Source organism: Myxocyprinus asiaticus, chromosome 36 (genome assembly GCF_019703515.2).
Source record: "Myxocyprinus asiaticus isolate MX2 ecotype Aquarium Trade chromosome 36, UBuf_Myxa_2, whole genome shotgun sequence".
Lineage (NCBI taxonomy): Eukaryota > Metazoa > Chordata > Actinopteri > Cypriniformes > Catostomidae > Myxocyprinus > Myxocyprinus asiaticus.
In genome coordinates, this window is record NC_059379.1 from 35056923 (window position 1) to 35069273 (window position 12351).

The 12351-nt window shown below is 39.7% G+C and overlaps 1 protein-coding gene across 1 annotated transcript in view; it reads left to right on the plus strand.

Annotated features, from left to right (window-relative positions):
- The window catches only part of LOC127426741 (rho-related BTB domain-containing protein 1-like), a 35719-nt gene extending 23827 nt beyond the window's left edge, over positions 1-11892 (plus strand). Inside the window, exons 4-10 of the mRNA XM_051673738.1 lie at positions 206-391; positions 695-1653; positions 2093-2211; positions 6514-6664; positions 10803-10891; positions 11054-11159; positions 11570-11892. Coding sequence (XP_051529698.1) covers positions 206-391; positions 695-1653; positions 2093-2211; positions 6514-6664; positions 10803-10891; positions 11054-11159; positions 11570-11739 — 1780 coding nt within the window. The 3' untranslated portion in view covers positions 11740-11892. The remainder of the gene's footprint in view (positions 1-205; positions 392-694; positions 1654-2092; positions 2212-6513; positions 6665-10802; positions 10892-11053; positions 11160-11569) is intronic.
- The last annotated feature ends 459 nt before the right edge of the window (positions 11893-12351 follow it).

The window sequence follows — 12351 nt, forward strand, 5'->3', positions numbered from 1 at the left end:
GGTCAATGTCAGGATGCATGTCCACCTGACATTGAAGAACTGTGGTCTTGCTACAGATACCACTTAGCACCTTTTTACATACAAAACTCTAGGCCTAAAAATACTGTTAGCATGCGTGTTAAGTGGCATCTTACCCTGTGTTGTTAAAAGGGTGGGTTGTAATCAGACCCTTACTTGATTTGCCTCTTGCTTTTCACATCCAAAGGTCTGATGTTGTGGTCCTCTGCTTCTCCATCGCCAATCCCAACTCCCTGCATCATGTTAAAACCATGTGGTACCTGGAGATCAAGCACTTCTGTCCACGTACACCTGTCATCTTGGTCGGATGCCAGCTGGACTTACGCTATGCTGACCTGGAGGCAGTCAATCGGGCTAGACGCCCATTATCAAGGTACTGACTCAAGCCCTTGTCTCTCTGGTTGGGCCTGTCTGGACATTATGGAACCCTAACTATAGGCACACTTTTCCACCACTGGGCCGAATGGTTACTGTTGCCAAATCGTGCCATTCTGTATCGATCTGGGCTAGTTGACAGTGGGCTAGTTGGTGCTGCAAAATGAGGATTAGAATGGACCTGTTAAGCAAGTGATGTGAGGTGCCACGTAACTAAAACTGTTCCACCAGCACATTTGAGAATGGCAAGCTTACTGTGCCAAGAGATCTGGACCTGATTTTATTGATTTGTCTTTCACAGGCCCATTAAATCTGGAGACATTTTGCCTCCAGAGAGCGGAAGAGAGGTAGCCAAAGAGCTTGGCATCCCATACTACGAGACAAGCGTTTTCGACCAGTTTGGCATCAAGGATATCTTTGATAACGCCATCAGAGCGGCCCTCATCTCCAGACGTCACCTACAGTTCTGGAAGTCCCACTTGAGAAAGGTCCAGAAGCCACTTCTGCAGGCACCATTTTTGCCCCCCAAAGCCCCTCCACCAATAATTAAAATCCCAGAGTGCCCAGCCAAAAACCGTGATGGCCCGTTGCAGCTTCTTGAGAGCCCCCTTTGTGCTGATGTTATGTTCATCATTCAGGAACATATCCACTTGTTTGCCCACAAGATCTACTTGTCTACCTCATCCTCCAAATTCTTTGACCTTTTCCAAATGGACTTCTCAGATGAATCCCAGTGTTTGGTGGTAAATGAGCGTCACAGACGGGATCAACTGATGCGCACCCTAAGCCTAGACACCGAAGAGGATGACGCCATTCTCCCCAACCTTTCACCTTGCTCACTTCGGGCATCCAAGAGTGACGGTACCCTCAAGATGATGAGTTTCAGTGGGATGCACCGTCGCACCAGGCTGTCGCTGGCCTCCTGGAGCAAGGCTTTCTACAGCATTTATAAGGAAAATGTGATAAACCCAGTTACGGGTACACCGGCTCTCATGACGGTGGTGAAGATGGATCATTCCATCCAGCATGGACCCTTTAGTGCTGTCCTACGCTTTCTCTACACTGGTGAGCTAGACGAGAAGGAGAAAGATCTGATGAAGATTGCTCAGATTGCTGAGATTCTGGAGGCGTTTGATCTTAGGATGATGGTGGAGAACATCATGAACAATGAGGGCTTCATGAATCAGGAGATCACAAAGGCTTTCCATGTGAGAAAAGCCAACCGAATCAAAGAGTGTCTCGCCAAGGATAATTTCACAGGTATGGGGGAACCCAAATGTGTTTATTTTCCCCTACATTGAATTGGAAAGAAACACAGTTGCAATCAAAAATGATTATTACATCTGCTGCAACATTTGCTAGCTGCTTGCATCCTAAAATATGTTCATACAAGCTGATGTGATAAACAGGGATGGTTTAAACCAGCCTAGGCTTAGGTGACCACTCAGCCTGGCCAAGCTGGTTAGGCTGGTCTGTTTTGATGGTTTTAGAGTGATTTTGGTCACTTTTCAGCTGGTCAGCCTAGCTAAACACCAGTTTGCCATGCTGGGAGACCAGCTTAAACTAGCTAAGACCAGCAAACCACCATTGGCTGGTTTAAGCAGTTTATTTGGGGATAGAAAATGGGATAACAAAGATGATATAAATTATTTATTTGTAAAGAGCTGTTGCTAACAATGTTGACTGACTGTTTTTGCAGATGTGGTGTTCAGGTTGGATGATGGCACCATTAACGCCCACAAGCCTCTGCTGATCTCCAGCTGTGACTGGATGGCTGCCTTATTCGGAGGCTCTTTCATGGAGAGTGCAAACGATGAGGTGATTGTGAAAACAATATTTAAAAAGGGCGCTTTGAAGCACTGACAAGTTTCCAGACTTGAATTCTTCAACATGTTTTCAGCCAGATGGTACAAGGTCATATTGCACAGACATTGACAAGTGTTTACATACACAGTCTTGAGCAGACACAGTCTTACACAGACACATTTCACACACACGCACGCGCACACACACACACACACACACACACACACACACACACACACACACACAGGCAGGTTTGTTTCACTTTATATAGTAAATGAGAACATCTCATAGACTTCCATTGATTTCATAGCAGGCTAATGATATTTTCTATTCCCTAACCCTACTCCTAAACCTAACCCTCACAGAATTCTGTGCACATCAGTAGCTTTAAGCTAAACATGATTTGGCTGCTTTATGAGCCTTTTTTACTACTATGTTGGTGCAGCTATCCTTATGAGGACTCTCCATAGACATAAGGATTTTTATACTGTACGAACTATAGATTCTGTCCCCTAACCCTAACCCTAACCCTACCCCTAAACCTAACCCTCACAAAAAACCTTTCTGCATTTTTAAATTTTCAAAAAAACATGGTTTATTATGTTTTTAAAGCTATTTTACTTATGGGGACACTAGAAATGTCCTCATAAACCACATTTATAGCATATTACCCTTGTAATTACCAGTTTGTAACCTAAAAGAATGTCCTCGTAAACCACCCAAACTCGAAAATTACACTTATTTTTTGTTTTGATTTTTCAAATTCAGTTTAGTTTAAGTTCATTTTTAATTGTTCGTAAATAGTTTTTATTTTGTTCTTTGGAAAATGACTGTCTTAGTTTTGTTTTTATTTCAATAGTTTTAGTTTTTATTAGGGACGGTGACACACAACACTTTTGTACCAGAATATGCAACAAACAAACTATTATTTTTTGTTTTACATGTAAATCAGATTGCCGCTCCTTAATTTTATTTATTTTATTATTATTTATTTTACAGGTTTAGGAGATTAATTAAATCTGTATAAGTAATTTTCTTTGTAATTTTGAGTTTTCTCTTCTAGTGCACATTTATAGTGCACCATTAACTACATATACATGCATGATTCATAATTTAAAGGAGATAAGACACATACTTGTAGGTTCTGTGAGATGAAACAAACTGTTTTTTGCTTGTTCCATAGCTGCCACACACCCACTTAATCCTGTTTCCATAGTCCTCATCTCAGTGTTTTTATTGGCTTAATAGATGCTTTCATCTTTGGCACTGTTCATTAAATTCCTTCTTAACAGGTGGAAAAAAGCAGACTGTGTTGCCTCCCTAAGGAGGAAGAGCAGACGTCATTCTGAGACAGAGATCTGTTTTCTTTATGGTTAATCTTTGCACAGGGGACTGAAAATCTGATGGCCAGTATTTTTATGCCTTAGTGCTTTGACATTTCCTGCCAGTGCAACAACTGGGACAGCTTTATTTTAGGAATGACAGCGTCCTACTTTCTGACATGAGTGTATAGTGCTCATTGAAATCCAAGAGAGCAAGCCTCTTTTCTTGTGCTCTCTTTTTGAGTGCTTTGACTCTACCCCAGCAACACGCATAGCACTCTACCGAGCTTTGCCCTTGAAGACTATTATGTAATGTATTACGTAGCCGCATCTATCTACGTGTTCTGCCCAAATGTGCTTAGTAATGCTGGACTGGTGGTGAGCGGCCCATCACTTCCATACAGATTAAAGACTGGAAAGACCCACCTCCAGAGGTCAGCCAACCAGAGACTGAATGAAATACATCAAAGGACTGACATTTACTGTACTTATGCCATCAGATATAAAGGGTAGTTGTCTGTATAAGGTTAATTTTTTTCCATATATATCATTTCTGTGTTTTTTTTTTGTTGTTTTTTTCAGAGCTCTTGAATATTTTTTTCAAACTGTCAGATTAGATCTCTGATGATTAGGAGTTTTATTGAGCTTTACACTTTTTTTGCCTGTTATTCCAAAAAACTTAAAATGTCTTTGGAATCTTTTATCAATATTTCAAGTAATAAATTGCTCCAACTCTAAAAAGAGTTATTTTTCAACCCCTCTTCTCCAATCACCTGTTATGCAGAGAGATGAATATCTAGAAACTAAGAACATGTCCAGTTCACATTTCACCTCCAAAAAAAAAAAAAAGAATGAATGAATTTTTTCTATAAAAAAGGAAGTTTTTTTTTTTGGGGGGGGGGGCCATTGCAATATTTTGCCATTGCATTATAATCATGACAATTAAATACTGTACATTTATATTGTTGTACTGCATTTAAAGGGATAGTTCAACCAAAAATGAAAATTCTCTCATCATTTACTCACCCTCGCGATTTCCCAGGTGTGTATGACTTTCTTTCTTTTTCAGAACACATTTGAAGTAAAACAAAAAATATCTTAGCTCAGTAGGTCCTTAAAATGCAAGTGGATGGTGATCAGAATTTTGAAGCTCCAAAAATCACAGACAGTCAGCATAAACGTCATTTATACTACTCCAGCGGTTAAATGAATGCCTTCTAAAGTGATAAGATTGCTTTTGGTGTGAAAAAAGATCAATATTTATGTACTTTTTAACTACAAACCATCGCTTCCGATAAGCTTCACGAGAAGGTGGAGTTCATGCGGTCTCTCGTGTGACGTATTTGCGTTGCCATGTTGCGGACGTATTCTCACATTCTCCCCTTGGTTGAGACATCCAGCACACAAATGCACCATTATTAGTAAAGAAACAGATACAAATACAGATCTAAACCAAAACCAACGAAGCTTCTGTACAGTGTTCGTCCTACTCAGTTGTAAACAGCGCTGCTCTTCCATGTGTGTCGCACATGCCTCAGTTCTTGCGTCTCACATGCCCACGATTACATCACATGCGCATACCACAGCTGACTGGAAGCGATTGATTATAGTTAAAAAGTACTTAATATTGATCATTTTTCACATCAAAAACGATCGTGTCGCTTTAGAAGACATTCATGGGTGAGGGTGAGTAAACGATGAGAGAATTTTCATTTTTGGGTGAACTAACCCTTTAATTTATGCTGATATAAAAATAAATATTATTATTATTATTTTTTTTTTTTTTTGGATTTTCTCCTCTTTTCTTCCCAGTTTGGAATACCCAATTCCCAATATGTTCTAAGTCCTCATGGTGGCGTAGTGACTCACCTCAATCCAGGTGGCAGAGGATGAATCTCAATTGCCTCCGCATCTGAGACGTCAAGCCACGCATCTTATTACGTGGCTTGTTGAGCGCGTTACTGCGGAGACCTAGCGCATGTGGAGGTGTGTCACACTATTCTCCGTGGTATCCATGCACAACTCACCACGCGCCCCACTGAAAGCGAGAACCAAATTATAGCGACCACGAAAAGGTTCTACCCACCCTAGCAACCGGGCCAATTGGTTGTTTAGGAAGCCTGACTGGAGTTACTCAGCACGCCCTGGATTCGAGCTTGTGACTCCAGGTGTAGTAGTCAGCGTCTTTACTTGCTGAGCTACCCAGACCCCCAAATATTACTTTATTAAACTAATGAATGAATCTAATTGTAACCTGTTCTTCCAATTTTAATCACTTTGTCCCAGAAACACATTTTGAGTTTTATGCAGTAAAGTAAAAAGGAAAGCGTTTAAATGATTATATATCAGCCAAAATTTAAATGATAACATCTCGTCAATGGTTTGGAGTAGAAACAAAATAATGACATTGTTAGAAAGCTTAGACTTTCCTTCTTACTTTAGTACATAAAATCCATAAGATTTTTCTGTGATAAAGTGACGCAAAATTATGGAACTGGTTACAATTTGATTCTCATTACTTTAATAAACACCTTTGAGAATAATGGGAAAATAAAACATCTGGATGCATTATGGCAAGAAGAATTGGGGGTAAATGTGCTTAATTGTCATGAAAATAATGTCATAATGCAAAAAAAGAAAGTAATTCTTAAGTCTTAATATGATTTCTTAATATTTTTCATTTTATTTTTTGGGTGAAATGTGACGTGGGCATGTTCTTGAACGGTTTTGTGTGATTCACCCAGAGTCCACATCATTCAGGTATGGAATGCCCACTTTTCACAGTTCAATCAATTTCTGATTTTTTCTGACATTTATTTTGCTCATTTAATATCCAGTTTTACTCAGAATTGTTACACAGGTAAAATGGGTTGTAAAAAAAACCAAACATCAGAAGCCTTCTCACAATTTTGTGCTGCTCTTTTATCTTTCCCCCTTCCTTCATGTGCATATATTCAGTACATATGTGTGTGTGTTTGTGTGTTGTTGCCAGGTCTCATTCCCCAACACCAGTAGGGTTTGTATGCAGGCAGTGCTTGAGTTTCTCTATACCAATCAGCTGTCGCCCATGGCAGACCTGGACCCAATGGAGCTGATCGCCCTGGCCAATAGACTGTGCCTTCCACGCCTCATTGCCCTGACAGGTGAGCATCTGCCAACACATAGCCACACGTTCAGACAAACTCACAAATTCTTCAAATAGAGGACAGAACCGTAAGGCCGCTACAGATCTAAAGCAAACAGGCCTTTTAGCCCTTTTGTTCTGTGTTGCTTAGCAACAAGCCATGTCAAGTTGCCAAATAAAAGAGAATGTCTCTGCAGAGCTTTGTGTGGCACACACTACAATCCATCCAGCGGACTTCATCTAATGACATGGTGGTGACAGGCTAAAATGTATCTGTGACTCCAAATGCAGGTTGTTTACTTCAAGTTTCACATAGCCTGCTGTGCCCTGGTTAAAAATACACTTTCTACTTTTAGGAGTGTGAATATATAACGTCAGTATAGTGCTATTAATAAAAAAAACAAAAACAAAAAATAATTACTCTTAAAAATAAAAATAAACCTTGGCCCCTGATCCATGCCTTAATTCCATAAAAAGGAATTTCTCTGCTATCAGTACAAATCAAGCTTGAAGTTGATTAATGTTAAAGCTTCATGATTTTGAACAGAATTTAACAGAATGCAGGAGTCTCGAGAAAGTTTAACTACTTTAGCTTGACATGCCTTTTTTAAAATGCAACGCTCATGGTGTGAGACACTGAAAAACAGCTAAATGTAGCTCAATGGCCATAACATTTATGTGACTCATGTGTACATAGGCAGAATGCAAGAATACGTCCTGTGTGAACGGCTTCTAAATCTAACTCGGACAGATTCGCAAACTTGAAAAATGGACTGCATGCCAGTGATGGGCTCATGTTCAATGAGATGGAAATAAAAAAACAATATATTGACATTTAAAGCTACTTTTTGTAAAAAGGTTTTTGAGCGATGTGGGCAGGTGGGCTTCATTACATTCATCTATGATTGGGAAGATTAATGTTATTAATATGAATTGTATTCCAAAATTCAACTACCTGCTACAGTCTCTCCCTGTAGATGTCCCCCTCTCTTTTTTCAAACAATCTGATAACATAGCGCAGTCCTTCATTTTGAATGGTAAACGGTGGGCTAGGCCTACCCAAGATTTTGTTTCTTTATTATGCATTCGGACTCAAACATTTGGCTCATTGGTCGTTCCACCTGAGAAAGCCCCTCCCTGGTTTTGTATTGAACAGGAAGTTCTTGCCCCTATTTTGCCATTGCAAAGCCTTTCTATCAAACTAATCAGAGAAGTTACACCCCGTTACCTCACATTTGCACTCTGTATGGACAAAAGCGTCCAGAGTGTTTAATTCGGACATTTATTTCTTGCCTCGAGCATATGGCTGTACTCAAAATTATGTATTCATAAGTCCCCTTTCTGCTGGACAGAGTGGATTGTGAGGGAGGATAAACATGTAAAAAAATTGGGTCCTGGCCGGTGTCATGATCGGCAGACAGATTGTTTTTAAGGGGATGGAAGTTGACTGGAGCGCCCTCATTTCAAGAGTGATGCACGGAGATGGGGAGGGTGGCGGCTTTTGAGGAGATGTCATCTAGAAGGCTGGGGAACTTGGATATGTTGGATGGGAAATGGGGCAGCTATTTGGCGTTCTTGGAGGGCTCTCGGAGAGGGGCAGTGGAGAGACAAGTATAGTTTTAAATGTGCACAATTATTTGTGTGACCACAGGGATGTTTGGGAGGGGTAATAGTGGGGAGTTAAATGTTGATTCTGTGAATAGATGTTTTGCTTTTCTTTGTTAACTGTTTGAATCAAAGTTAATCAGAGAGAGAGAGAGAAAAAAAAAAAAAGCTACTTTGTAGTGTGTATTCTTAGATTTACCATTATACTGTCACAGTATTTAACAGGAATGAGGATCCAAATTCAGGAATGCACAAAATAAAATTATTTTATTGAACAAAAGAAAACAAACAGGAAACAACTAACGAGGGAGAAAACCGGCAAAGACAGAAAAGGAACAAACATGATCACAAACTACTAGACCGACAGATAAAACAAACCAGACAGGGAAGCTGGCCATCAAACACGGACCGACTGATATGGGAACAAAAACAATCTGACCAACACAAGAGGAGAGGGACACACACATGGAATGGGTGAAGAAAATCAACATAATGAGGACTAGACTAAAGGTGAGGCCAGAGGGAACGAGGAGTCGGGAGAGCAGATGGCAAACAAAAACACTGACGCAGCCATGTGCCCATACACAAGAAGGTGGTGGCATAGTGGGCTAAAGCACATAACTAGTAATCAGAAGGTTGCTGGTTCAATCCCCACAGCCACCACCATTGTGTCCTTGAGCAAGGCACTTAACTCCAGGTTGCTCCAGGGGGGATTAATAAGTGCACTGCAAGTCACTTTGGATAAAAGCATCTGCTAAATGCATAAATGTAAATATACAAACACAGAGACCAGAGGAACCTGTGGAAATAGAGGGTGTGTTGACTGGTTCTGAAGAGATGGAAAGTGTAATGGTGGCAGTAGAGAAAGGGACTGCGTTGCTGAGGGAAAAGGATCAGACTCAGCGACCACAGAGGACAGGATTGAAACAGGCTTGGCGACAGCCATTGGGAACTGGACAGACTCATATGGACGGCCTTGTCGACAGCTGCAGGGGACTGGAAAGGGTCAGACTGGGTAATGGCCAAAGGGAACAGGACAGAATTGTGAGTGGAGGCAGAGGGCTGGACAGACTGGGTGACTGCAGAGTTGGTTGATGGAACAAGCAGCCTCCAGGGGAGCTGCAGCTAACTCAGACCCCATGTGGCAAGTTGCAGTGGACTTGGACCCCTTGTGGTGAGCTGCACCTGACTTGGACACAGGAACCTTTATAAAAAATTATAATGAAACCCAGATTGGGTCTAATCTGTTCTGATCGTTCGGTCACGGTATGTAGCAGGAATGAGGACCTGAACGCAGGAAGCACAAAATAAGTTTTTTTTTTTTTTTTTATAAAAGGAAACAAACAGGAAAAACAAAACTCACAAGGGAGAAAACTGGAAAAGACCGAAAAGGAACAAACATGATCACAAACTATTAGACCAACTGACAAAATAACAAACCAGTCAGGGAAGCTGGCAAACAAACACTGACTGACTGACTGACATGGGAACAAAAACAATCCAACAAACACAAGTGTAAAGAGAGCACAATATATACAGGCAGAGCACATGAGGAACAGGTGAAGACAATCAACATAACGAGGACTAGAGTAGGGGTGAGGCCAGAGGGCCGCCAGAGGAGGCAGAGTCAGGTGAGCACATGGCAAACACAAACAATGATTCAGCCATGTGCTCATACACAATACAAACACACACAGACAGAAAACAGACAGAGACCAGAGGGCAGACAGTGCAGGATCATGACAAACGTCTTTTAAATTATCTTAATATTTGGTCTTTTCTCAGCAAATTTTGGTATATACAATTGCAATTAACTCAATGATTAAAATGAATCAGCAAATCAATTAATTAATTCAGTTCAGTCATGACAACTCTCTGCATAAATTTAAGGTGTTACAATGGACCGGACGAGTTGGTAGATTTGGCCTTGGTGTACTAGATTTGCTGCTGCAGAGCAAGTACAAAGATTTGCTACTTCTAGAATATACACAGACATTCTTGGCTCTATTTTAAGAGTGCTACATCTTTAGTGCAGTGTTATAAGATAAGCCATGTGCGCAAAGTCAGTGGGCATGTCCAAGGAGTTTTGGTATTTCTATGTCTAGGCACAAGTGTGTTGGCAAAATCAGACAAATCAGACAATTTAAATGTCAGAAAAAGATAGAGCACACAAGTTGATTGGCTAACAGATTACATGTCAAAGGACCTATCAGCTTGGGCCTAGAGTATGCAAGCCGATTGGCTAATAAATGACATGTTCAAAGGATCTATCAGCTTGTGCCATGTAGAGTTTAATGACTGAACTTAGAATCATTAAACATTTTAATTGACTGACAGCACTATTTTGCATGTTTTAATATTTACAGTCCGCAAGAAGCGAAGCGTCACATTACTTTATATTATGAAATATTACTATGTGTAAACTGTATATAATGCTGTTGGTTTGCTTTTACTAGATTCTGTTAGAATGGCAAAATAGATAGTAACTAAATGTTGGAGAAAAGTGTCAGTTAAATGCACATTGTGTGTTAATAGCTGTTTTCTCTCCTCAGAGCAATATGCTGTCAGTGAGTTTGTAAAAGCATCAAAAGACGGTCAGGACATTGATGGAGAGGTCCTCACCTATCTGGAGCTTGCTCAGGTACATTTATCCTTCAGTATCAGTACATTATTTACACAACAATACACACTGCACAACATTTATGAAAGAGTTACTGTAAATGACTGGCAACCTTAGTTGCCTGGAAAGTACTGTAAGTTATGTGTAAATGATCTGTTTCCTATTTTCTTGTTCTGATGTCAGTTCCATAATGCTAATCAGCTTGCTGCCTGGTGCTTACACCACATCTGCACCCATTACAACAGGATATGTGCCAATTACCGCAAAGAGATCAAGTCCAAATCGGCAGGTAACAGCATTTTTTGTAGTTTGATCAATTTGATTCAGTCTATTTGGAGTGTTCAGAAAACCTGTTTGAAAACAATCATAATTTATGCAACTCTGTTTCCTGCCACTAGTAGTGCAGAAATTCACATTCATCTTTAAGAGTGTCCTCTTAAAGGAATATTCCGGGTTCAATACAAGTTAAGCTCAATTTCCATTGTAAGAGGCTCACTGTAACCCCGTTTTTTGTTTTTTAAAGAAAAGGAGGGGAAAGTCAAAATACATTTTTGTGGTAATCAATATTTTGCCAGAAATGCTGTCGATTGAGCTTAACTTGTATTGAACCCAGAATATTCCTTTAAGTGTTTTGCTGCACAGCTCATCTTTAAATTTCATTCACCCTTGATATCTCTGCTTGTGTTGTAATGTGAGCAGAGAACCAGGAATATTTTGAGAAGCTTCGCTGGCCTCCGGTCTGGTATCTGAAAGAGGAAGATCACTATCAGCGGGTGAAAAAGGAGAGGGAGAAAGAGGATGTGGTGTTGAATAAACATAATTCACGACGCCGCTGGTGCTTCTGGAGCACGTCTCCTGCTGTGGCTTGAGTCTCTTCCAGGCCCTTCACAAAGCTCTTGATCTCTCTCAATGACGTTTCTTTATAAAACTACTCCTTTCTTTCTTTCTTTCTTTCTTTTTCGATAAGACCCATATGGCAAAATAAATATTTTTTTATGTTTTTGGATGTCTTTCAAAGTATACCAACAATGGTCAAAATATATTAGGAAAATGTACTACTAATAGATATTTTGAATATGGTTATATAAATGCATTTGAAATATATATTTAGTTATTTATTTTTCCGGATATATTTTATTTGGCCATTTTTTGTATGTTTTAAAATCAAAATATATAAATATTGCTCAATATATATATATATAAAATACAGTTCAGCAAGAATAGAAAGTAGTTGCTTTATAAAAAAAAAATAATTCTTTTCTTTTACCTTCTTTTAATATTTTGAAATTTGAAGGTATAAATTAATATATTTCTATTCTGAAAACAAATTGCTTTCAATCATGCTGTTTGCAACATATATTAGCACAATATGTTTAAAATATATTTTGGCCAGAAAAAAAATACAGTAGATTTTTTGCCATATGGGGATGAAATTGGCTACGCAAATTGAGCAATGTCCAATCAGTTTAAAGCACAATGTC